Raw genomic sequence first — 24,183 nt, forward strand, 5'->3', positions numbered from 1 at the left:
TTTGTAAGAATGTGGAACTCGCTACCACAGTGGGGGTTGGTTGAGGCGAATAGTATCGATGCATTTAAGGGGAGACTATACAAAAATATGAGGGAGAAGGGAATAGAGGGTTATGCTGATAGATTTAGATGAGGAAAGACGGGAGGAGGCTCGAGTGGAGCATAAACGCCGGCATGGACTGGTTGGGCCGAATAACCTGTTTCTGAGACATATATCCGATGTAACATCGCCTATGTGGCTCGGTGTCAAATTTTGTTTAATAACGCTCCTGTGAAGCGCCTCGGGACATTTTATTACGGCTAAAGGGATCAAGGGTTATGGAGAGAAAGCAGGAATGGGGTACTGAAGTGCATGATCAGCTGTGATCATATTGAATGGTGGTGCAGGCTCGAAGGGCCGAATGGCCTACTCCTGCACCTATTTTCTATGTTTCTAAAGGCGGCGCTATATAAATACAAGTTGTTGTTGTTTAGCCGCAGAGAAAATGTGTTTCTTGGGGAAAGTATTTGTAGGTTCCTATGCTGGAGTGGCAAAGTTCTTTCGCTGGGCTCCACTGAAACCAAATCTGCTAATTCGCCCACAGGTCACATCCAGGCCCACCTGTGTCACCCTCACTCCTGGGTTTGGCTCACGGCGGCCCAGCTCTTCGGAATGCTCTTCGCCTCTCACACGCCCGAAGATCTGGTGGCCAAGTGGAACGCCGGCAAGCTGCCGGTCACTGCAAAGGGTTCATCGCAGACGCCGGCGACGCAGTTTATGTTGGAAGAGCTGGACGTAAAGGTAGGGCCCTCTCCGAGGGGAGATGGCCTGGTGCGCGGTGCGGCCCAGGGGTGCACGTCAGATTTTCGGACACGGAGGGCATCGCTGTCGGATGCTATCCGCTTGTTAATTGGTATCTGTACAGCTATCAGGAAAGATTAAACAGGCTGGGGCTCGTTTCTCTCGGAGAGAGAAGGCTGAGGGGTGACCAGATAGAGGTCTTTAAGATTATGAAGGGGTTTGATGGGGTAGACGTAGAGAAGATGTTTCCGCCTGTGAGGCAGACCAGAACTAGGGGGGCCATAAATATAAGACAGTCACTAATAAATCCAATCGGGAATTCAGGAAAAACTTCTTTACCCAGAGAGTGGTGAGAATGTGGAACTCGTTGCCACAGGGAGTGGTTGAGGCGAATAGTATCGATGCATTTAAGGGGGAAGCTGGATAAACACATGGAGAGAAAGGAATAGAAGGATATGCCGATAGGGTGAGATGAAGAGGGGTGGGAGGCTCGTGTGGAACACAAACACCGGCACGGACCTCTCGGGCCGAATGGCCTGTTTCCGTGCTGTACACGGAGCCTGAGCCCCCAGCCCAGTTAAATCGACACCGAACCGAGGTGGAGTTTGGGCACCTTCTGCTCCGATGGTTTCAGTACCACACTGTGCCGTGCATTCAGCTGCTAATGTCTCGGGAGCTACCATTAGAGCTTCACAGGTATAAAAGAAAGGGCATGCATTTCTATAGCATCCTCAGCTCATCCCAAAATACTTTACAGCCAATGAAGTACTTTTTAAAGTGTAGTCATTGTTGTAATGTAGGAAATGCAGGAACCAATTTGTGCACAGCAAGCTCCCACAAACAGCACAATGAGATAAATGACCAGATAATCTGTTTTAGTGATGTTAGTTGAGAAAGGAATGTTGGTCCCAGGACACTGGGGGAAACTCCCCTGCTCTGCTCTTCAGGGCGTGGGATCTTTTACTTGTGCCTGAAGTAGGCCGACAGGTTTTTTATTAAATTCATTCTCCGCATATGGACATCACTGGCAAGGTAAAAGTTTATCATCCATCTCTGACAACTGAGGTTTGCTAGCTCAGTTCAGGAGCATGTTTTAAAACCTCATCCGAAAGAGGGTGCCTCCGATAGTGCGGCGCTCTCTTAGTACTGCCCCTCCAAGAGTGCGGCGCTCCCTCAGTACTGCCCTCCGACAGTGCGGCGCTCCCTCAGTACTGCCCCTCCGACAGTGCAGCGCTCCCTCAGTACTGCCCTCCGACAGTGCAGTGCTCCCTCAGTACTGCCCCTCCGAGAGTGCGCCGCTCCCTCAGTACTGCCCCTCCGACAGTGCAGCGCTCCCTCAGTACTGCCCCTCCGACAGTGCAGCGCTCCCTCAGTACTGCCCCTCCGACAGTGCAGCGCTCCCTCAGTACTGCCCCTCCGACAGTGCAGCGCTCCCTCAGTACTGTCCCTCCGACAGTGCAGCGCTCCCTCAGTACTGCCCCCCCGACAATGCAGCGCTCCCTCAGTACTGCCCATCCCAACAGTGCAGCACTCCCTCAGTACTGCCCCTCCCTCAGTACTGCCCCTCTGACAGTGCAGCGCTCCCTCAGCACTGCAACTGAGCCAACATTTGCAATAAATCAGCTGCATTTATTACATTACATTACTGTTTTGGTGAAATGAAGATTAGTTGGTGCGCTGCCTTGATTATGATATAGGCGAGAGTGGTATAGTGAGAGGTTACAGCACCATTTCCTGGCCAACGTTGCTGGATCGAGATCTCACCGCTGTTGCTAAGTAACTTGCTTAACAGCGAGTGACATCATCAAGAGAGCAGGCTATCATCGCCGAGGCTGGAAGTGGTTGTGATTGTTTCAGTCAGTGAAGGTTGCCCTTGGTAACAGCTGCATTTTCTATAATTGGCCCTTGAGATTCCATTACTGATGACCAATGTCTCTGTGCACAGTGGAGGTGAATTCTCCAAGGCTTGACCTTCAGCCTTTTGCAGTGCTGGCAGGCAGCGGCTCGGCCGATCATTGTCTATTCTGCAACAGATTAAAGGCAACTTCCTTCAGACTTGGGTCGTTGCAGCATAAGAAAGAAAAAAATCCTCAAAACGCCCAAAAGTCAATGAAGTACTTTTGGAGTGCAGTCACTGTTGTAATGTAGGGAACGAGGCAGCCAATTTGCGCACAGCAAGCTCCCACAAACAGCAATGTGATAATGACCAGATACTCTGTGTTTGTGATGTTGGTTGAGGGATAAATATCAGTCAAGACACCGGGGATAACTCCCCTGCTCTTCTTTGAAATAGTGCCATGGAATCTTTTACATCCACCTCGCTTTAACGTCTCATCTGAAAGACGGCACTCGAACAGTGCAGCGTTCCCTCAGCACTGCACTTGTGTTTAAGTTTCTGGAGTGGGACTTGAACCCACAACCTTCTGACTGAGAGGCGAGAGTGCTACCCACTGAGCCACAGCTGACACATGTTCGGCTGAATGGTCTGTTTCTGTGCTGTACACTCTATCATTCCCCACCCCATGTGATCTCCTGGAAGAGGCAGAACACCAGATAAAAACCCAGGCTTATTAGTGGAGAAAATCTGGGAAATTCCTCTCCGACCCTACTTGGGCGCTCAAAACTAGTCCAGGAGATCACTCTGGCCCTGAATTCCCTGCAGGACCGACCTCTCGTACGAGGCGATCTCTGCCCCAGCCAGAAACCGGTCCAGCACTCGGTTGAAAGAAGTTAGCGAATTGGCATCCAGTGCACAAACCGACAGCCTGTTCTAGAGGTCCATTATTCTCGGGGAACAGAACCATCTCCTGACATCTCGCCTAGATCTGGCCTTGCACAGCTTGACACAGGAGAGATGTGTGCGCCTGCTTTGTACAGGCCACATACACCTACTGCTGTGGAGACATTCCCTTGCCATTTAGGGAAATTCAATCCCTCTTCCCCACGGGGAATAATCACTGATGTGAATTTATTATTCTCGAGGGTACGGCTGCTGTGGAAACTGCCTCTGAACCAAGCAAGGTGATTGCACAACAGAGAGAGCTGCAGCCCTTGCAATGCAGGGTTTGGGTAAATATTTGAAGGGAAGAATTTGCAGAGCTATAAGGAAAGAACAGGAATGGGATTAATTGGATAGCTACGAAAGGGCTTTTGCAGGCATAATGGGGCCGAATGGAGTCCTTCTGTGCTGTATCATTCTGACTGTTGATTGACTGGGTTACTCTTGTGCATTCTGATTTCTGTAAACAGTGATTAAGTGGATTGGGTCAGGTTGAGTAGATTGGGCCTATACCCTTGAGTTTAGAAGAATGAGGGGTGATCTCATTGAAACATAAAAAATTCTGAGGGGGATTGACAGGGTAGATGCTGAGAGGTTGTTTCCCTCTGGCTGGAGAGTCTAGAACTAGGGGGCATAGTCTCAAGGTCGGCCATTTAGGACTGAGATTTCTTCACTCATAGAGGGTTGTGAATCTTTGGAAATCTCTGCCCCAGAGGGCTGTGGGTGCTGAGTCGTTGAGTACATTCAAGACTCAGTTCGATAGATTTTTGGACTGTAGGGGAATCGAGGGATCAAGCGGGAAAGTGGAGTTGAGGTAGAAGATCAGCCATGATCTTATTGAATGGCGGCGCAGGCTCGAGGGGCCGTATGGCCGACTCCTGCTCCTAATTCTTACGTTTTAATGAGCTTAAATCCTAAATTTCTTATATGTGCTCTTAAAAATTGTAATGATTTGTGTTTCAGACAAAAGACTTGGCTTTAGCCTTTTGTCACCAGCTGCAGTCGAAGTTCCTGGATCAGACGCTGGGCGAGCAGGTACAATGAGGCATTTCATTACTCTTTCACCCTGGTGGGCAAGCGCAGGGTGTGGGTGTGATTAGAACAGGAAACAATCAGTGTGAAAACCATCACGAAAGGAGATAAACAAATTGCCCAGTTTACTTGTACCTCAAAATCATCTTTAAACGTTTTGTCCTTTGATGCCAAATGTCCTTTCACTTTGCTGCTCATATTTTAACATCTCCTGTTACTTAGAAACATTCTTTGTCAGTTTGAAAATTCTAAATGAGAATGTAGTACGTAAGGAAAAGGAAACATAGAAAATAGGTGCAGGAGTAGGCCATTCGGCCCTTCGAGTCTGAACTTGAATTTAACTAGAATTTAACCATCCGTGGCTAACTAAGGAAATAAAGGATGGTATGAAATTGAAAACAATTGCATACAAAGTGGCCAAGATTAGTGGGAGGCCAGAGGATTGTGAAACTTTTAAAAACCAGCAAAGAACGACTAAAAAAAAAATAGAGAGGGAAGATAGAATATGAAAGTAAACTCATAAGAAATATAAAAACAGATAGTAAGAGTTTCTACAGGTAGATAAAAAGGAAGAGAGTGGCTAAAGTAAATGTTGGTCCCCTAGAGGATGAGACTGGGGAATTAATAATGAGAAACAGGGAAATGGCAGAGACTTTGAAGAAATATTTTGTGTCGGTCTTCACGGTAGACACTAAAAACATCCCAATACTAGATAATCAAGGGGCTATAGGGAGGGAGGAACTTAAAACAATCACTGTCACTAAAGAAAAAGTACTTGGTAAAATAATGGGTCTAAAGGTGGACAAGTCCCCTGAACCTGATGGCTTGCATCCTAGGGTCTTAAAAAGTGGCTGCAGAGATAGTGGATGCTTATCAACAAAAGCAGACATTGATGAGGAGATTCAACACCACCTCCAGTGTGCCAGTGCAGCCTTCGGCCGCCTGAGGAAAAGAGTGTACGAAGACCAGGCTCTCAAATCTACCACCAAGCTCATTGTCTACAGGGCTGTAGTAATACCCGCCCTCCTATATGGCTCAGAAGCATAGACCATGTACAGTAGACACCTCAAGTTGCTGGAGAAATACCACCAACGATGCCTCCGCAAGATCCTACAAATCCCCTGGGAGGACATACGCACCAACATTAGCATCCTCGATCAGGCCAACATCCCCAGCATTGAAGCACTGACAACACTTGATCAGCTCCGCTGAGCAGTCCACGTTGTCTGCATGCCAGACACGGGATTCCCAAAGCAAGCGCTCTACTCAGAACTCCTTCATGGCAAACGAGCCAAAGGTAGACAGAGGAAACGTTACAAGGACACCCTCAAAGCCCCCCTGATAAAGTGCGGTATCCCCACCAACACCTGGGAGTCCCTGGCCAAAGACTGCCCTGAGTGGAGGAAGTGCATCCGGGAGGGCGCTGAGTGCCTCGCGTCTCATCGCCTAGTGCATACAGAAAACAAGCTCAGACAGCGGAAGGAACACGTGGCAAACCTGTCCCACCCTCCCTTACCCTCCATGACTGTCTGTCCCACCTGTGGCAGGGACTGTGGTTCTCGTATTAGACTGTTCAGCCACCTAAGGACTCATTCCAAGAGTGGAAGCAAGTATTCCTCGATTCCGAGGGACTGCCTATGATGCTGATGAATCTACCAAAATTCCCTAGATTCTGGGGAGGTCCCAGCGGATTGGAAAACCACAAATGTAATACCCCTATTTAAAAAAGGAGGCAGACAGAAAGCAGCATTTTCCCAACGACAGATGTTAGGCTAATTATGGACCAGTTAGCCTAACATCTGTCGTTGGGAAAATGCTGGAGTCCATTATTAAGAAAGCAGTAGCAGGACATTTGGAAAAGCATAATTCAGTCAAGCAGAGTCAGCATGGTTTTATGAAAGGGAAATCATGTTTGACAAATTTGCTGGAGCTCTTTGAGGATGTAACGAGCAGGGTGGATAAGGGGGAACCAGTGGATGTGATGTATTTGGATTTCCAGAAGGCATGCGATAAGGTGCCACATAAAAGATTACTTCACAAGATAAAAGTTCACCAGGTTTGGGGTAGTATATTAGCATGGATAGATGATTGGCTAACTAACAGAAAATAGAGTTGGGATAAATGGGTCATTTTTCGGTTGGCAAACAGTGACTAGTGGGGTGCCACAGGGATTGATGCTGGGTCCTCAACCATTTGCAATCTATATTAATGATTTGGATGAAGGGACTGAGTGTAATGTAGCCAAGTTTGCTGATGATACAAAGATGGGTGGGAAAGCAAGTTGTGAGGAGGACATAAAAAATTTGCAAAGGGATATAGACAGGCTAAGAGGGTGGGCAAAAATTTGGCAGATGGAGTATAATGTAGGAAAGTGTGAGGTTATCCACTTAGACAGAAAAAATAAAAAAGCAAATTATAATTTAAATGGAGAAAAATTATAAAATGCTGCAGGACGGAGGGACCTGGGGGTCCTTGTGCATGAAACACAAAGTTAGTATGCAGGTACAGGAAGTAATCAGGAAGGCAAATGTTGGCCTTTATTGCAAGGGGGAAGGAGTATAAAAGCAGAGAAATCCTGCTACAACCTTACAGGGTATTGATGAGGTCACACCTAGAGTACTACGTACAGTTTTGGTCTCCTTATTTCAGGAGAGATATACTTACATTGGAGGCAGTTCAGAGAAGGTTCACTAGGTTGATTCCGGAGATGAGTGGGTTGACTTATGAAGTAGGGTTGAACAGGTTGGGCCTGTACTCATTGGAGTTCAGAAGAATGAGAGGTGATCTTATTGAAACATATAAGATAACGAGGGGGCTCGACAAGGTAGATGCAGAAAGGATATTTCCACTCATGGGGGAAATCTAAAACTAGGGGGCATAGTTTCAGAATATGGGGTTACCCATTTAAAACTGAGATGAGGAGGAATTTCTTCTGAGGGTTGTAAATCCGTGGAATTCTCTGCCCTAGAGAGCTGTGGAGGCTGGGTCATTGAATATATTTAAGGTGGAGATAGACAGATTTTTGAGCGATAAGGGAGTAAAGGGTTATGGGGAGCGGGCAGGGAAGTGGAGCTGAGACCATGATCAGATCAGCCATGATCTTATTGAATGGTGGAGCAGGCTCGAGGGGCCAATGGCCTACTCCTGCTCCTATTTCTTATGTTATGTTTTATTCTCAGGACGTCCCAAAGTGCGTTAAAATGAAGTACTTTTTTGAAGTGTAGTTACTGTTGTAATGTAGGAAACACGGCAGCCAATTTGCACACAGCAACATCCCACAAACGGCAATGTAATAATGACCAGATAACCCATTTTAGTGATGTTGATTGAGGGCTAAATATTGGCCCGAGGACACTTGGGAGAACTCCTCTGCTCTTCAAAATAGTGGGATCTTTTACACCCACCTGAGAGGGCAGACGGGGCCTCGGTTTAACATCCTATTTGAAAGATGAAGCCTCCAGCGCGCTCAGCTCAAAGTGTTTCAATTGCATGACATCTAGAAACTCTTCGAGCAGGTTAAAATGTTGTTTAGCTCTGTCTTGATTAGCTTGCTCTCAAAGGATTCGAACACAGCCTCGTAAAATTCAACATTCTCGTCGCAAACAGGTCATAAAGAACTTGCTGTTCGTGGCCAAAGTCATCTACCTCTTGGGACCTGTTGATCACGGAGCTGTGAGGAAGGAAGAGGAGACGGTGGAAAGTGATGAGGAAGTTGGAGCCGAAGAGACTGGGGAAGTGATGGCCGGAAGCAGAGTTTCTGATCGTGTGGAAGGGAAGAAAGCAACCTTGCTGTGGGTGACCAGCAAACTCTGTACGCTTGCCAAGAGAGAGGCGGCCCATACCCCAAAGATTCCTTTGAAGGTATTGTTTATTTCATGGGCTTCTGCAGCACCCTAAGAAATAAAATGCCCCAAGTCGGTTCGCATAGAACCGTAGAATAGTACAACACAGAAGGAGGCCATTCGGCCCATCGAGCCTGTGCCGGCTCTTTCGAGGAGCACTCCAGCCAATTCCACTCCCCCCGCTCTTTCCCCACCGCCGTGCAATTTTTTTTCTCCTGCAAGTAATTTATCCAATTACCCTTTGAAGGCTACTATTGCATCTGTATCCACCGCCCTATCAGGTAGTATATTCCAAATCCTAGCCATTCGCTGCGTAAAAAAAAATTTCCTTATGTCGCCTCTGGTTCTTTTGCCAGTAACATAAATCTGTGCCCTCCTGTTGTCGACCCTTCCGCCATTGGAAACAGTTTATTTTTATTTACTCCATCCAAACCCTTCATAATTATAAACACCTCGATCAAATCTCTTTCTCTGCTCCAGCATCGGACTGCAAAGGCTGACCAGTGGTATAAGAATTGGAACGTTGACCCAAAGCAAGGTCAAAAAGCTAAGTTTATGAGGAGACTTTGAAACACAGAGAGAGAGAAGTAATAATGAGTGGGGGTAGGAACAAGAGGAGGCCATTCGGCCCCTTGACCCTGTTCCTCCATTTAATTGGATCATGGGTGATCTGTATTTTCACTCTATTTACCCGCTTTCGTTCCATATCCCTTAATATCCATGTCTTGCAAAAATCTATCAATTTTAGATTTAAAATGATTAATTGAGATAGCATCTGCTGCTTTGTGTCGGAGAGAGCTCTACACTTCCACCTTTTGCGTGAAGAAGTGTTTCCCAACTTAACTCGTGAATGACCTGGCTTCGATTTTAAGGTTATGTCCCCTTGTCCTAGACTCCTGCACTCTTTCCACCAGCGGAAAATGTTTTTCTCTATCGACCTAATCAATTCCTTTCAATGTCCTTAAAAAAAAAACACTCAATCAAATCACCCCTTAACCTCCAGGGGCTGAACGGCCTCCTCCTCCTCAGTTTATACCCAAGAGGAGTCGCCCCGTGACCTGTCGGAGTGACGTGTTTGTATTTCTATATTCCCAAAGTGGATCTCTCAGTCTGTTGGCAGGAGGGGCTGAATCTGCGATTCCCGGAACGGATTGCCACCTGCGGGGAACATATCCCGCGGACTGATGGGCCCACAGCCCTCGAGTTTCCAAGATGGATGCCCTTTAAATGCCGCTCCTCACAGTGACCCCGGGTACTTTTTGAAGAGACTAATCATGTTTATTTTCATTGTTTCCTTTCCCTCCAGCGAACCTGTGTCTTCAAGTTCCTCGGAGCGATTGCAGTAGATCTTGGGGTGGATAGAGTGAAACCTTATCTGCCAACAATTATTGCACCACTTTACAGAGAATTAAACAGCACCTATGCAGAACAAGGTAACCTATTCATTATACGAGCTGCTTTTCGAGTTCTGCTTATCAGCACATTGAATCAGTTACAAATCAGTTCCTGAATTGAAAGGGTTGTCCTATTAGGAGAGATTGAGTAGATTGGACCTATACCCTCTGGAGCTTAGAAAAATGACAGGTGATCTCATTGAAACATATAAAATACTGAGGGGAATTGACAGGGTAGATGCTGAGAGGCAGTTTCCCCTGGCTGGAGAGCCTAGAACTAGGGGGCGTAGTCTCAGGATGTTTAAGACTGAGATGAGGAGGAATTTCTTCACTTATGAATCTTTGGAATTCTCTACCCCAGAGGGCTGTGGATGCTCAGTCGTTGAATATATTCAAGGCTGAGATCAATAGATTTTTGGACTTTAAGGGATATGGGGATAGTGCAGGAAAGTGGAGTTGAGGTAGAAGATCAGCCATGATCTTATTGAATGGCGGAGCAGGCTCAAGGGGCCGAATGACCTACTCCTGCTCCTATTTCTTATGTTCTTAAATGTCCTATTAAAAGCTCCCAATCGGCTCTGTTGGTAAAGGAGACGTGAAACTCTTCCCCATAGACTCTCTCAGCGCAGAAGGAGGCCATTCGGCCCACTGTGCCTGTGATGGTTCTTTGAAAGAGCTATCCAATTAGTCCCACCCCCCCAGCTCTTTCCCCAAAGCCCTGCAAAATGTTTCCTTTTCAAGTATTGAAATAGCGAAGCATCCCGGATTTGATCCCCGGTCTCTGCTGGGCTAACTGATCACAGTCGAAACACTAGTGTTCTTCCAAGTGCCTCGGGCAAGCTGAGGGGTAATTGGTTAAACCCGCTGCCTGTCGCTAGCTTAATGAAGAGGTTGAATCATCCAGTGAAGCAATGCACAGGGCATAGTGGCGATAGCCTATGTATTAACGTGAATGTGTTAGCTTGAGGCGTGCCTCTACATGTTTTGTATACTTGGCATTGAGTGTTGTCACTCAGGTCAACATTCCCAGCATCGAAGCACTGACCGCACTCAACCAGCTTCGTTGGGCGGGCCCGATACGAGACTCCCTAAGCAAGTGCTCTACTCGGAACTCCTAACACGGCAAGCGAGCCCCAGGTGAGCAGAGGAAATGTTTTAAGGACACCCTCAAAGCCTCCTTGATAAAGTGTAACATCCCCACCGACACCTGGGAATCCCTGGCCCAAAACTGCCCAAAGTGGAGGAAGGGAGCATCCGGGAGGGCGCTGAGCACCTCGAGTATCGTCACCGAGAGCATGCAGCAGAAGGAGCGTGCGGCAAGCCAGTCCCACCCACCCTTTCCTCCAACCACTGTCTGTCCCACCTGTGACAGTGACTGTAATTCCTGTATTGGACTGTTTAGTCACCTGAGAACTCACTTTTAGAGTGGAAGCAAGTCTTCCTCGATTTCGAGGGACCGCTTATGATGATGATGATTTGGAGGCAAAGCTTGCGGTTCCAAAGCACAAGTCATAATTAAGGTGAAATTCCAACATCAAAAAATGATTAAAAATCGTGTTCAGAACAAGCAGAGATTTCCTGTTTATTGTCTTTTTCTGTGCTTATGAACTTTACGAACATTTACACAATAAGTACAACCTGCAACACACCAAACCCAGGTGACCAGCACGCACCAGGTAAGGCACAAAGTATGAACTCTAACTGAAGCAATCTATTAGACAGTATTCACAGCACAGAAACAGGCCATTTGGCCCAACAGTTCCTTGCCGGTGTTTATGCTCCACACGAGCCTCCTCCCACCCCTCTTCATCTCACCCCATCAACATATCCTTCCATTCCCTTCTCCCCATGTCTTTATCCAGCTTCCCCTTAAATGCATCTGTGCTATTCGCCTCAACCACTCCCTGTGGCAGCGAGTTCCACATTCTAATTTCCAGATCTTGAAGAATTTTGTAGATTGTCTGATTCCCCGAGCCAACCCAAAGCTTAAATAGTGACTTCTGGAGGCCATTCACGTGGTTAACTCGCAGAGAAAGGTGGGGATAACCCGTGCCGTTTTTGTTCATGTGCTTCTCCATTGGCTGGTTTCGAATCCATTGCCCATTAAGCGACGCAATATTTGGTGAGCTCCGTCCCTGCTACGTGTTTAGAGTTTGGCCTTTGGAATAACCGGGCCTGACCAAGCTTTGTATTTTCCTGTTCAGACCCTACCCTGAGGAATCTTTCCCAGGAGATCATCGAGCTGCTGAAGAGACTGGTCGGCCTGGAAACCTTCTCGCTGAGTTTTGCAGCCGTGCAGAAAGAGGCCAACCAGAAAAGGGCTTTGAGGAAAAGACAAAAAGCCTTGCAGGTGGGGACTCGATCGGTCGGTTAGGAGGTGTACTTATAGGAGGGAGATTCTCTCGCTTCCCTCCTAGTCGCCTCTTAAAACCTACTTCTTTGATCATGTTTTTGGCTACCCCTTCCTATCAAATCTCTCCATAGCCCTCGCCCCTCCCTATCTCTGGAGCCTCCTCCAGCTCCTACATCCCTCTCCCTATCTCTGTAACCTCCTCCAGCCCTACACCCATGTCTATCTCTCTAACCTCCAGCCCCCTACACCTCCCTCCCTATCTCTGTAACCTCCTCCAGCCCTACACCCCCTCCTTTCTCTGTAACCTCCTCCAGCCCTACACCCCTCTCTATCTCTCTAACCTCCTCCAGCACTATACCCCTCTCCCTATCTCTGTAACCTCCTCCAGCCCTACACCCCTCTCTATCTCTCCAACCTGCTCCAGCCCCTACACCCCTCTCCCTATCTGTAACCTCCTCCAGCCCCACACCCCTCTCTATCTCTCTAACCTCCTCCAGCCCCCTACACCCCTCCCTATCTCTGTAACCTCCTCCAGCCCTACACCCATGTCTATCTCTGTAATCTCCTCCAGTCCCCTACACTTCCCTCCCTCTATCTGTAATCTCCTCCAGCTCTACAACCCTCCGAGATCTCCGCGCTCCTTCAATTCTGGCCTCTTGCAGAGTATGTACAGCACAGAAACAGGCCATCCAGTGTTTATGCTCCACACTAGCCTCCTCCCACCCCTCTTCATCTCACAACTGTCAACATATCTCTCTGTTCCTTTCTCCCTTGTGTGTTTATCCAGCTTCCCCTTAAATACATCTCTGCTTTTCACTTCAACCACTCCCTGTGGCAGAGAGTTCCACCTTCTCACCACTCTCTGGGTAAAGAAATTTCTCCTGAATTCCCTACTGGATTTATTAGTTGCTATCTTATATTTATGGCCTTAGTTCTGGTCTCCCCCACAAGCGGAAACATCTTCTCTACATCTACCCGATCAAACCCTTTCATCATCTTAAATACCCCTACCAGGTCACCCCTCAGTCCTATACAAGTTTAATATAACTATTCTGCTTTACAATTCTATCCCGCTAGAAATGAACTGCAATGCTTTATTTGTCCTTTTTGTGACATTATGTGTATCTGTAACCCCCTCACCCCCAGATCCCTTTGTTCCTCTACTCTATTTATTTTCCAAGGAGTATGTGCCTCCTTATTCTGAGTACCAAAATGTATCATCTCACACTTCCCTATATTGCGCCTCCCCACTTTCCATCGCCCCACCATCGGCGGCCGTGCCTTCAGCTGCCTGGGCCCCAAGCTCTGCAATTTCCTCATTAAACCTCTCTGCCACTCTACCCCTCCCTGCTCCTTTAAGATGCTCCTTAAAACCTGCCTCTTTGACTAAACCTGTCCCAATGTGGCTCGGTGTCAGTTTTTGTCTGCTTTATGCTCCTGTGAAGTGCCTTCGGGCATTTTACTACGTTAAAGTTGCTGTATAAATACAAGTTGGTATTTGCTAGGTGTAAGCTCATACTTTATAAATGGGTTTACATTTTGCTACTTATAGTGCGTAGTATCTCAAACATACGGCCAGACCTTACCATCGGTGATGGTAGAGGATGAATCCTTAAAGAATTTGTCAGACATTCTTTTGTGTGAAACTTTAACACCGGTATTAGCTTGTTTATTGGAAATGGATCTCCAGCTCCTACAATTAAAGCAGAAGAATACAATAAGCTGGGTACAGTAGCAATGTTCACTCTCATTTTTTTACATGCGCAGTCCCTTTAAATTTGCCACACAGCTTAGGGCCAGCGCTGTACAGTGCTGTGGTGGTTCTGTTATTGGATTAATAATCCAGAGAGCGAGAGTTCAAATCCCACCATGACAGTTTGAGAATTTGAATTAAGTTTACAAAGAAAAATGTATAAATAAAACGCTAAGATCAGTAAAAGTGACCGTTAAGCTGTCGGATTGTCATAAAAACCCAACTGGCTCACTAACGCCCTTTAGGGAAGAAAACCTGCCTTCCTTACCCGGTCTGGGCCTGTTTGTGACTCCAGTCCCACACCAACGTGGTTGACTCTTAACTGCCCTCTGAAGTGACCCAGCGAGACACTCAGTTGTACAAGGGGTTGGACATTAAATGCCGGCATTGCCGTGAAGTTACGATCGAGAGGTTAATTTGTTAACATTGTACGGTACAGTTAGGATCGGGTGTCATGTCGATGTGTGTGACGCACTGCCGTGTGTTAATCCGTTTCACGTTTTCCTTCGAGCAGACTGTTACAAACCCAGACGTTGCCGCAAGGAAGAAATTAAAAAAGCACAAAAATAAAACTGAAGCAAGGAAAAGAAAAATCGAAGTCCTACGTCCGGGCTACAAGGCAAAAAAGGCCAGAGGCAACACCCTGAGGGACTTGGCCATGGTGGAGTGGAATGGAAAGTAACCGCGCTGTTTTAGTTAAATTGTTTATACCTGAGAATTTTATGATGCAAACTGAAATACCACTTCTGATGCCGCCAGTTTGCTGCCCCCTTATCCAACAATGTATTCGTAACCTGGCGCAGGAGCATTTGACATGAGGTACAGTTTAATGTACTGTTTATCCGGGAAAGATGGTCAATAAAAGGTGCTTTGCGAACAGCACCTGTTTATATACAACAAGCTGCTGTTTGATCTTAACTTTTTGCGGGAGGAGAATGCTCAGAATTAAAGGTTTCATAACGTTGCAGAACGGTGGATATCTTTCCGAATAATTGGGAATCCGATAAAAAGCATAATACTGGGACACCTGGAAAAACCACAGAACCTGTGGAGAGAACAGACAGTCGATTTTTCAGACTTGGACCATTCCCAGACCCATCGTATTTACCAGCATTTTCCATCTTTTAAACCTATTTCCCCGGGGGAAATAGTTTCTCTCTATCTAACCTATCAACTCCTTTTATCATTTTAAACACTTCGATTAGACCACCCCATCATCATCATAGGCAGTCCCTCAAAATCGAGGAAGACTTGCTCCCACTCTAAAAGTGAGTTCTTAGGTGACTGAAGGAGCACTGCAGTGTCGGAGGGTCAGTACTGAGGGAGCGCCGCACTGTCAGAGGGTCAGTACTGAGGGAGCGCCGCACTGTCAGAGCGGTAGTACTGAGGGAGCGCCGCACTGTCGGAGGGTCAGTACTGAGGGAGTGCTGCACTGTCGGAGGGTCAGTACTGAGGGAGCGCCACACTGTCGGAGGGTCAGTACTGAGGGAGTGCTGCACTGTCGGAGGGGCAGTACTGAGGGAGCGCCGCACTGTCGGAGGGGCAGTATTGAGGGAGTGCTGCACTGTCGGAGGATACTTTTATAGATGAGATGTTAAACTGATGCATTATCTACCCTCTCGACGACATAAAATATTCCATGGTGCTATTCGAAGAGCAGAGGAGTTTTACCTGGCATCCTAGCCAATATTTATCCCTCAATCAACATCCCATTGCCTTGTGGGAGCTTGCTATGTGCAATTTTGCTGCCGCGTTTCCAACATTACAACAGTGACTACACTTGAGAAAGTACTTTGGGACGTTGTGAAAGGCACTATATAAATTTACATTCTTTCTATTCTACCTGTGATGTCAGGTACCGCACCCAACGTACATCATGGATACGATGCGTGTACACCCTGGACCTCGACTTAGAGGGTCTATTTTGGGGGTTCTCAAGTAAATATTTACTTATTCGCCACTGTGAACATGATGGTAGAAATATCACTAACTATTCCGTCGATCGATGTGGAGAATCGGAGTGACAGGGTTGGTTTATTTGTATTACTGCAACATTGAGTTCCAGTCATTACATAACCCGATATTGTGAGTGGGACTGTAATTCAATACTCCGACAGTGGATTAAATTAAATCCTAGTCGGGGAAGTGCATCTACAGCCACACAAATGAAGTATTAATCTGTCCCATTTAATAATGTGTGTGTAAATTAGTGTGGGGGCTTTTGGTACAGTTTGCAAATACCTCCAGGTAGCAATCTGAAACTGACAGCTGGTATGAAACACCTGCAACTTATCATTTTTAGATGTTTATTTTTCATCAGAGCAATTGGTTATTGGGTGCGGTGATTGTAGATGGGTCAGTCAGTGTTATGAGCAATTATCTGAGCACTTTAGGAGAGGAGAACGAGAACTGAGTGGGGTAGTGGGCTAGATACGGACCTTTCGCCTCTGAGATGGCCGTCTCTTTCTGTTTGTGATGCATGTCTTGTGTGGAATCGATTTGTGCAGTCACAAAGCTGTACATAATCAGCCTGGTATGAGTAATTGGAGACGTGCTGTGTGGTGAGTGCAGCGAGCTAGGGGTGGGGGGGGGGGGTGTGTGAACAGGGGACTTTGGACCTGTGGTTCCCAAAGCTCTCCCCCACTGGGGGTTTTCCTCACCTCGTGTCTGGTTGGTCAACAATTCCATTATTGTATCATGTGCTGTCCTTCAGGTAAAAGAGCTATTCGATCAAGAGTAGGAAACTGTGCCAGGCAATACTCTTATCTCCACACGACAGTAAATTAATTGCACGTTCATTAATTTATTGTTTGTGAGATCTTGCTGGGCACACATTAGTTGCTGCATGTGCCTCCATAACAGAAGTAACTGTGGCTCAGAGATCATTCATTGGTGATGAGGTACTCAGACTCCTGCAATGAGAATCTTTTTTTTTTTAATAAACTTGAATTTAAAATATGCAGATTAACAGTTTCAGGGGACTAAAGTTCTCTCTCAAAGAGAATTAATCAGCATAATATAACCATGCGCTTGATTGTTTAGCTGAATTTATTGGGAACATTCTGAAATGATGCACTCAATCATTTTGTTTTTGAAATTCAGTTTATTAGCAGGAACAAAGGATCTGCTGAATTTGGTAGCAGGTCAGATATCATATCAGAACAGTAGCACATTTAATATACAAAGATTGCATCAGAGGATTAATTAAAATACATACAATAGTTGCACAAGCAGACAACAATTCAATCCTACAGTCATGTCTGCATCCCTTGGGCAATCTCCCAGAGTCAAAAATTGTCTTAAGTCATTCCATTGCCAAGTATCAGGCTTGGCTAAAGTGTTTCCAAAACTAGACTGGCTTTAAATAATCTTTCCATTTCTTCATAAAAGTACAAGAATTGCACATCTCTTAAATTTTACATATTGGTTATTTATATTTTTATTATATACTAGTAAATCTCTTGAGGTGTTGCTTTAGTGTCAGCCGTGGCTCAGTGGGTAGCACACTCGCTTGTGGATTCAAGTCCCACTCCAGAGACTTGAGCACAGATCTAGGCTGACACTCCAGTGCCAGTACGGAGGGAGCGCTGCACTGGTCGGAAGTGCCGTCTTTTGGATGAGCCATTAAACCGAGGCCCTGTCTGCTCTCAGGTGGACGTAAACGATCCCTTGGTACTATTAGATAAGTATCTAAAAAGGGAAAAAAAAATTGCAGGGTTGGGGAGTGGGACTAGCTGAAGTGCTCTTGTAGAGACCTGGTACAGGCTCGATGGACCGAATGGCTTACTTATTAAGGGATGAGGCAAAGGTGGGTATATGGAGTTCGGTAAGATCAGCCATGATCTCATTGAATGGCGGAACAGGCTCAGGGGGCTGAATGTATCTCTTGACCTAGGAGAAGGCCAGTCACCTAGTGGCCACAGCCAGCAACTTCAGTTCATGGAGCCTTGTTTACATCGGGAATTCCCATTACAACCGTGACATGGATCTGTTCAAAGTTGTCATGCTTTTTATGTCAATGAGAAGCGAAGTTCTGGTGGGGGTGGGGGGGGGGGGGGGGTTCAATTGAACATTTCAAAGCCAAAATCTATTTCTGCAGGGTATGGATATTAAGCAATATGGAACCAAGACAGGTAGACAAAGTTAAGATATAGATCAGCCATGATCTAATTGAATGATGAACAGGCTGAATGGCCTCCTCCTGTTCCTACACGTTACCTGCCAGAGAGAGGGTGCGGGAGCGTGAGGTGGGGATGCTCCATTGTGGTTTGGTGCAGTAGAAGGGAGCGTCAATTCCGTTGGTGCAGTCAGTGGTATCGGTGGCACACTGGCTGCACGCGCAGCTCAGGATCACTGGGAACCTGTAAAATGGGTCAACGTTTGGGGGACAGCCAGGGAGCTTGATGGCAATGTACTTGATTTCTTGGTAGGTGCAGACCTTCTGGATTAGAGCGACCTTCGGCAGGAGGGCTTTTATGTGGACATCCTATAATAATAATACAAGATGGTTCATTGTCTATGGCAATGCATTGGACCACAAATACAGCGTTCCCAAAATGGTTTAAAATTGGTGGTAGTTGGCACCATGCCCTGGCTCCAAGCGGTCAACTCCATTCTGCAGTGGGCGTCATCCATGGCTCAATGCCTTCAGCGGCGAGAACGCTATCCAAAGAGTTCGAGCCCTACTCGAGACAGTCGAGATTAGAATCTGGTCTCTAGACACTAGATTGACCTCCAGTGAGGGACTGGACGGAGTAACCACTGGCGCAGCGGGTAGCATTCCGTGAATCAGAGGTGAACGGTTCGAGTCCCAGTCCTGGCAAGTGGAGACTAAAGCTCCGGTTCTGGATACTGGCTTGCCATCCAGCGGGGGTTCCTTTAGCCTTGCTTGTGGCTCACCTGGGAGAAGGCCCTCCAGAGATCAAAACCCTGTTCCCTAGTGAGTAGTTCAAGAATCTCACGCGTGGGACTGGAGTTAGGATCTGCCTCTGGGCCATATATTGTCAACCATAATTTGAAAGCTCAGTTCAGAGATTTAAAAAAAAAACAACAAATATTTGTCTTGGATAAGACTTTCACAATTCTTTCCAATATCTTTAGCTGTGATAAGATGTACAAGATATTAGAAAATAAAACCAACACGTTGCATATACAGTGCTTTTAACATAGTAAAATATCCCAAGGTGCTTCAGAGAAGCATTATCAGACAATATTGGACACAGAGCCCTATAAGGAGCCCGTGTGGTGGCTGGTGTGCAACGGTCACCCCATGTTAAAAAAAATCCACGCACAGGCATCTTCTGCTCTTATGTATGAGGACCTGGAATTTTAGGTCCTTCACTGAAACACCTGTGAACTCATCCTTTTTTGGCATGGAAACAAGTAATCTTTTTGAGGGACTGCTTATGATGATGACGACATAAGGAGATATTAGGGCAGATGACCAAAAACTTGTCAATGAGGTAGGTTTTAAAGGAGAAACTTAATGGAGAAGAGAGGGGCGGAGGGGTTCAGGGAAGGGTTAATTCTGACCACTATTTTGCATTAAGCCATGATTACAAAACAGAAAGGACATTGGTACAAAGTGGGGAACGGCAAGTTTAGGATTGATGTCAGGAGGTCTCTCGTCACACAGTGATCACTATCTGGGGTTGGCTTCAGAGCTCGGGGGGGGGGGGGGGGGAAAGAGGAGAGGATTCATAGGTTTCCATAGAAAGATGGGCTGAATGGCCACTATCATCTGTTGAGAGAAATGTACAGGACAGAGCGAGATTATTATGCTTGGGCTCTCTGGAAAGCTCATACCTCAAACATTTCTGCTGATGGAAAGAGGACATGTTTGGTGTCTCGTAATAAAAACCACCCTCTCTATGTCCCTTGACATCCTTCCTAAACATAGAAAATAGGTGCCGGAGTAGGCCATTCGACCCTTCGAGCGTCCACCACCATTCAATATCATGCAACTTCAGTACCCCACTCCTGCCTTCTCTTCATACCCCCTGATCTCTTTAGCTGTAAGCCCCAAATCTAACTCCCTTTTGAATATATCCAACGAACTGGACTCAACAAGTTTCTGTGGTAGAGAAGTAAGGCACCCAAAAACTGAACACTATTTTAACTATGACCTAAATCAATGATGTGCAAGGTTAGGATTCTCTCTTCAGTGTCTTTGTAAGATCTCAGTACAGTATTTAATGACCGTGTAAATGCTGCGATAGGAAGCTCCCTGTGCTAAGGAACAAGGTTAGGAATTCACAATCCCATCCTGACAAGTCACAAGGCAGGCTTACCGGGTGCTATGTGGGAAGGAGTTCGGTTATACCTGTATCTGAGCAGTTTGTTTATAAGTGGGGAGTCACTGGTTCAAGGTTGTTAATGGTTATGGTCCTGGACCAGGAACCGGGGGTGGGCTGTGCCACTTTGGAAAATTGTGAAATTAAACTCGGAACATTTGCGGATGTGCACCCGGAAAGAACATGGACATCAAGGAACGCCAAAAGTGTCAATTCCACTTGTCGGCGTCAGTGGGTGCAATAGAATAGTGGCGATAGTCCCGATCTAGTAACCCATCAAATCCAACCTTGGCAAGTTAAATTCAATTCAATAAATCTGGCACCAGAATGATGGTTATTGTCAAAATCCAACTGGGTCATCAATGTCCATCGGGTGAAGGGAAACTGGTCTGGCCCACATTCTGTGATTGACCCTTTGCATAAATACTGTCTGACTAATGGTGTGCAATACAGTTTAGGTTACACTTATATAGGACTTACAAAACCTACATCGTTGACCAACCCCTCCTAGTGAAAAGCAGACGGCAGAAATGTCTCCTAATTATTTGGCTTGGTGTCAATTTTTGTGAAGCCCCTTGGGACCTTAAAGACGCTATATAAATACAAGTTGAAGTGACCGTGGATAGGCAACAGATGAAGCTTGCCCATGTTCAAAGAGCAGGTATGTATAAAAAGCCACATTAGATGTAGAATGTTATTGGCTGTCGGAATAGTTGCAGCTTACCCGCGACATGCAGAAGCCAGCACAGATGGTGGTGTTGATGAGCAGACAGTGGCTGCACTCTTCCCGCTCCACGTAAGACACGTATCTTGTCACCGAGCACTGAGACCGAACCCGGCAGCAACTCAAGGACAGGACAAGAGGCCACAGGAGCAGAGCGTTCATACTGCAACACAGAGAACCACAGACTTTAATGTGACAAACACGGTATCTCTCGCAGTACATTAGGCTTTATTGTGCAGCATACATATGGAGCTAGGCATCACAAAGTTTGACTTAAGCTGCAATCGTGCTCCACAAGGCCAACCCAGCAGAGACTGGTTAAAGCTATCCCCATAGTGCTGTGGGATCTCGCTCAGCGAGTCCATCTGCAGCCAGCACTGTACACCACTGCGCTGAAATGCCACTTTGTGATGTTTGTAATTTGGGTTAACCTATTCATGTGAACAACAGGATTTCGATTTGAACATGAAACCTTGGCCACTAACATCATTCCAAGGCACCGGGGACGTTTAGCTCGGTAATAATTTAAGCCCTTGCATTGACAAGAGCCCTAATTCGTCTCAAACCCTCCCCTAATCCGAGGCATTGGCACAAAACCTGGAATTTCGCTGGGGTTCTCTCAATCTACCGCCGTAACTTTGACTTAAAGCAGTCGTGTCTCCCGTCCGCGATTCTGCCAAACCTTTGGGAGGGACGAGAATTATACATACACAGAATTGAATTAAGACACAGCAAGAGTCTAGAAGGAATATTTAAAGATTGCTGACCCGTGGCCGAGATGTGTCATTACCTTATCACCGAGTGTTGCAAATGAAGACCAGAATCTTGCGCTGGATTCTCGGAACTTCCAAGAGTTTTTATATTGGCGAGTAAGCACTCTCCACATGTGCACATGTGCACATGCAAACACTGCCGCACGCTCCCCATCTGCAACACTAATCCATGGCTTTAAGCGCATTGTGTTTAGCTAGAGGTACATAATTAATATCCCGATAAACAGAACCGGGATCTGAGAGTCATTTAAACAGGAAATTAGTTGCAGTGCATCCCAACCCAGGCAATCATTCAATAAATAAAAACAAAACTGCTTAATTGGCTGTAATGTGATTGCTGAGTTTAGCTTCATGTTTACATGCAGGCCTACAGAATTGATCCCTGCTCATTGACTGACCAGTAATTGGGTAATAGAGATACAAACTTGGGGGTCCTTGTAGCACTATGTATAAAAGAGCAGATATGTACAGCTACAGCAAGCAATTAGGATATTGCAAGGGGTACTGACTGCCTGCCTGCCTCTCTTTCCACGGTTACATCCGAGCCAGGGTGTCCCTGGAGATGGAGCATGCAGTGTCCACCGGTACGCTCGCGGCCTTCTGCGAGAGGTGGGCGCCGGAGGGACTGGAGTGCATCATCACCCCCGGCAACCAAATTCTAATTTGATGTTTTTTGTCTAAAGTTTAATTTGTTTATTGTGCCAGTTTTAGTGCCCCCTCCCTTTTAGCCAGGGGGCACTTGTATAATTTGTGTTTTGATGCCCTCAAAAAAAAAACAAGGGTGCACTTGTTTGAAAGTGTTTGGTGTGTCTCCTCCCCCCCGTTAATCAGGCACTTTATTTTCACAACCTCAGGCCGTCACAAATCGCTTTACAACCGATTAAGTAGTTTTGAAGAGTAGTCACTGTTATCGGAAGCACGGCAACCAATTTACACACAGCAAGCGGGGCTAGATGGCCTACTCCTGTTCCTAATTCTTATGTTCTTATGTTTAATTGTTCACAACAAAATAGTTGCGAGGGGGTGGAGTACCAGAGTAAGGAAGTCTTGCTGCAATTATATAAGGGCTTTGGTGAGACCACACCTGGGGTAGAGTGCACAGTTTTGGCAACTTGGCTTTTGGCCACTGTACCTGTGGAAGGATATACTTGCCTCGGAGGGTGTGCAACAAAGGTTCACTAGATTGATTCCTGGGAGGAGAGGGTTGTCAGCCGTGGCTCAGTTGGTAGAACTCTTGCCTCTGAGTCAGAAACTTGTTCACAGACTTGAAAGGATTTGTTATTTGAAGTGTAGGTGAGATCTTCCCAGTGTCCTGGTCAATATTTATCCTTCAATCAACATAACAGAAAAACTGAATATCTGGTCATTATCACATTGCTGTTGGTGGGAGCTTGCTGTGTGTAAACTGGTTGCTGTGTTTTCGATAATAGTGAGTACTCTTCAAAAACGACTTAATCGGTTGTAAAGCGATTTGTGACGTCCTGAGGTTGTGAAAAGTGCTATAGAAATGCAAGTCTTTCTTTTGAGTCCAAAAATCTAGGCTGGCACAGTGCTGTACTGAGGGAGCGGAGCGCTGCACTGTCGGAGGGGCAGTACTGAGGGAGCGGCGCACTGTTGGAGAGGCAGTACTGAGGAACTGCTGCACTGTCGGAGGGGCGGTACTGAAGGAGCAGCGCACTGTCGGAGGCAGTACTGAGGAACTGCTGCACTGTCGGAGGGGCAGTACTGAGGGAACGGCGCACTGTCGGAGGGGCAGTACTGAGGGAGCGGAGTGTTGCACTGTCGGAGGGGCAGTACTAAGGCAGTGCTGCATTGTCGGAGGGGCAGTACTGAGGGAGCGGCGCATTGTCGGAAGGGCAGTACTGAGGGAGCGGCGCATTGTCGGAGGGGTAGTACTGAGGGAGCAGAGTGCTGCACTGTTGGAGGGGCAGTACTGAGGGAGTGCTGCACTGTCGGAGGGGCAGTACTGAGGGAGCGGAGTGCTGCACTGTTGGAGGGGCAGTACTGAGGGAGCGCCACACTCTCGGAGGGTCAGTGCTGAGGGAGCGCTGCACTGTCGGAGAGGCTGTACTGCGGGAGCACTGCAGCGTCGGAGGAGCTGTACTGAGGGAGTGCTGCACTGTTGGAGGGTCAGTGCTGAGGGAGCGCTGCACTGTCGGAAGTGCAGTGCTGAGGGAACGCTGCACTGCCAGAGGGACAGTGCTGAGGGAGTGTTGCACTGTTGGAGGGGCCGTCTTTCAGATGAGACGTTAAGCCGAGGGCCCGCCTGCTCTCTCAGGTGGATGTAATGGATCTCACTGCAGTATGTTGAATAAGAGCAGGGGAGATTCCCCCCATGCCCTGGCCAATATTTTTTCCTCACCAACATCACTTAAACAGATTATCTGGTCATTCATCACATTGCTGTCTTGGGAGCTTGCTGTGTGCAAATTGTCTGCCGCGTTTCATACATTACCACAG

At 46.8% G+C, this 24,183-nt stretch overlaps 2 protein-coding genes across 2 annotated transcripts in view; one reads left to right on the forward strand and one right to left on the reverse strand.

Annotated features, from left to right (window-relative positions):
• The window catches only part of utp20 (UTP20 small subunit processome component), a 153,969-nt gene extending 139,136 nt beyond the window's left edge, over nucleotides 1-14,833 (forward strand). The window contains exons 57-62 of the mRNA XM_070900152.1: nucleotides 584-780; nucleotides 4,523-4,594; nucleotides 8,198-8,452; nucleotides 9,740-9,866; nucleotides 12,032-12,177; nucleotides 14,448-14,833. Of these exons, the coding sequence (XP_070756253.1) occupies nucleotides 584-780; nucleotides 4,523-4,594; nucleotides 8,198-8,452; nucleotides 9,740-9,866; nucleotides 12,032-12,177; nucleotides 14,448-14,615 (965 nt within the window). The 3' untranslated portion in view covers nucleotides 14,616-14,833. The remainder of the gene's footprint in view (nucleotides 1-583; nucleotides 781-4,522; nucleotides 4,595-8,197; nucleotides 8,453-9,739; nucleotides 9,867-12,031; nucleotides 12,178-14,447) is intronic.
• A 3,307-nt stretch (nucleotides 14,834-18,140) lies between these two features.
• On the reverse strand, nucleotides 18,141-21,112 carry LOC139281352 (thyrotropin subunit beta-like). Its single transcript, XM_070901507.1, has 2 exons — nucleotides 20,951-21,112; nucleotides 18,141-18,419 (listed from the first exon to the last, which is right to left on the reverse strand). Exons 1-2 carry the CDS (start codon nucleotides 21,110-21,112, stop codon nucleotides 18,141-18,143), a joined length of 441 nt encoding a protein of 146 aa, XP_070757608.1.
• Between the last annotated feature and the right edge of the window lie 3,071 nt (nucleotides 21,113-24,183).

Source organism: Pristiophorus japonicus, chromosome 15 (genome assembly GCF_044704955.1).
Source record: "Pristiophorus japonicus isolate sPriJap1 chromosome 15, sPriJap1.hap1, whole genome shotgun sequence".
NCBI classification, from domain to species: domain Eukaryota; kingdom Metazoa; phylum Chordata; class Chondrichthyes; family Pristiophoridae; genus Pristiophorus; species Pristiophorus japonicus.

Bases quoted from the DNA above. Each gene is read 5' to 3' on its own strand.
- LOC139281352 (XM_070901507.1), bottom strand. From the start codon at position 21,112: ATGAACGCTCTGCTCCTGTGGCCTCTTGTCCTGTCCTTGAGTTGCTGC. The intron at 18,420-20,950 runs GTAAGCTGCAAC...TTATTATTATAG, and splicing joins CTGGCTTCTGCATGTCGCGG to GATGTCCACATAAAAGCCCT.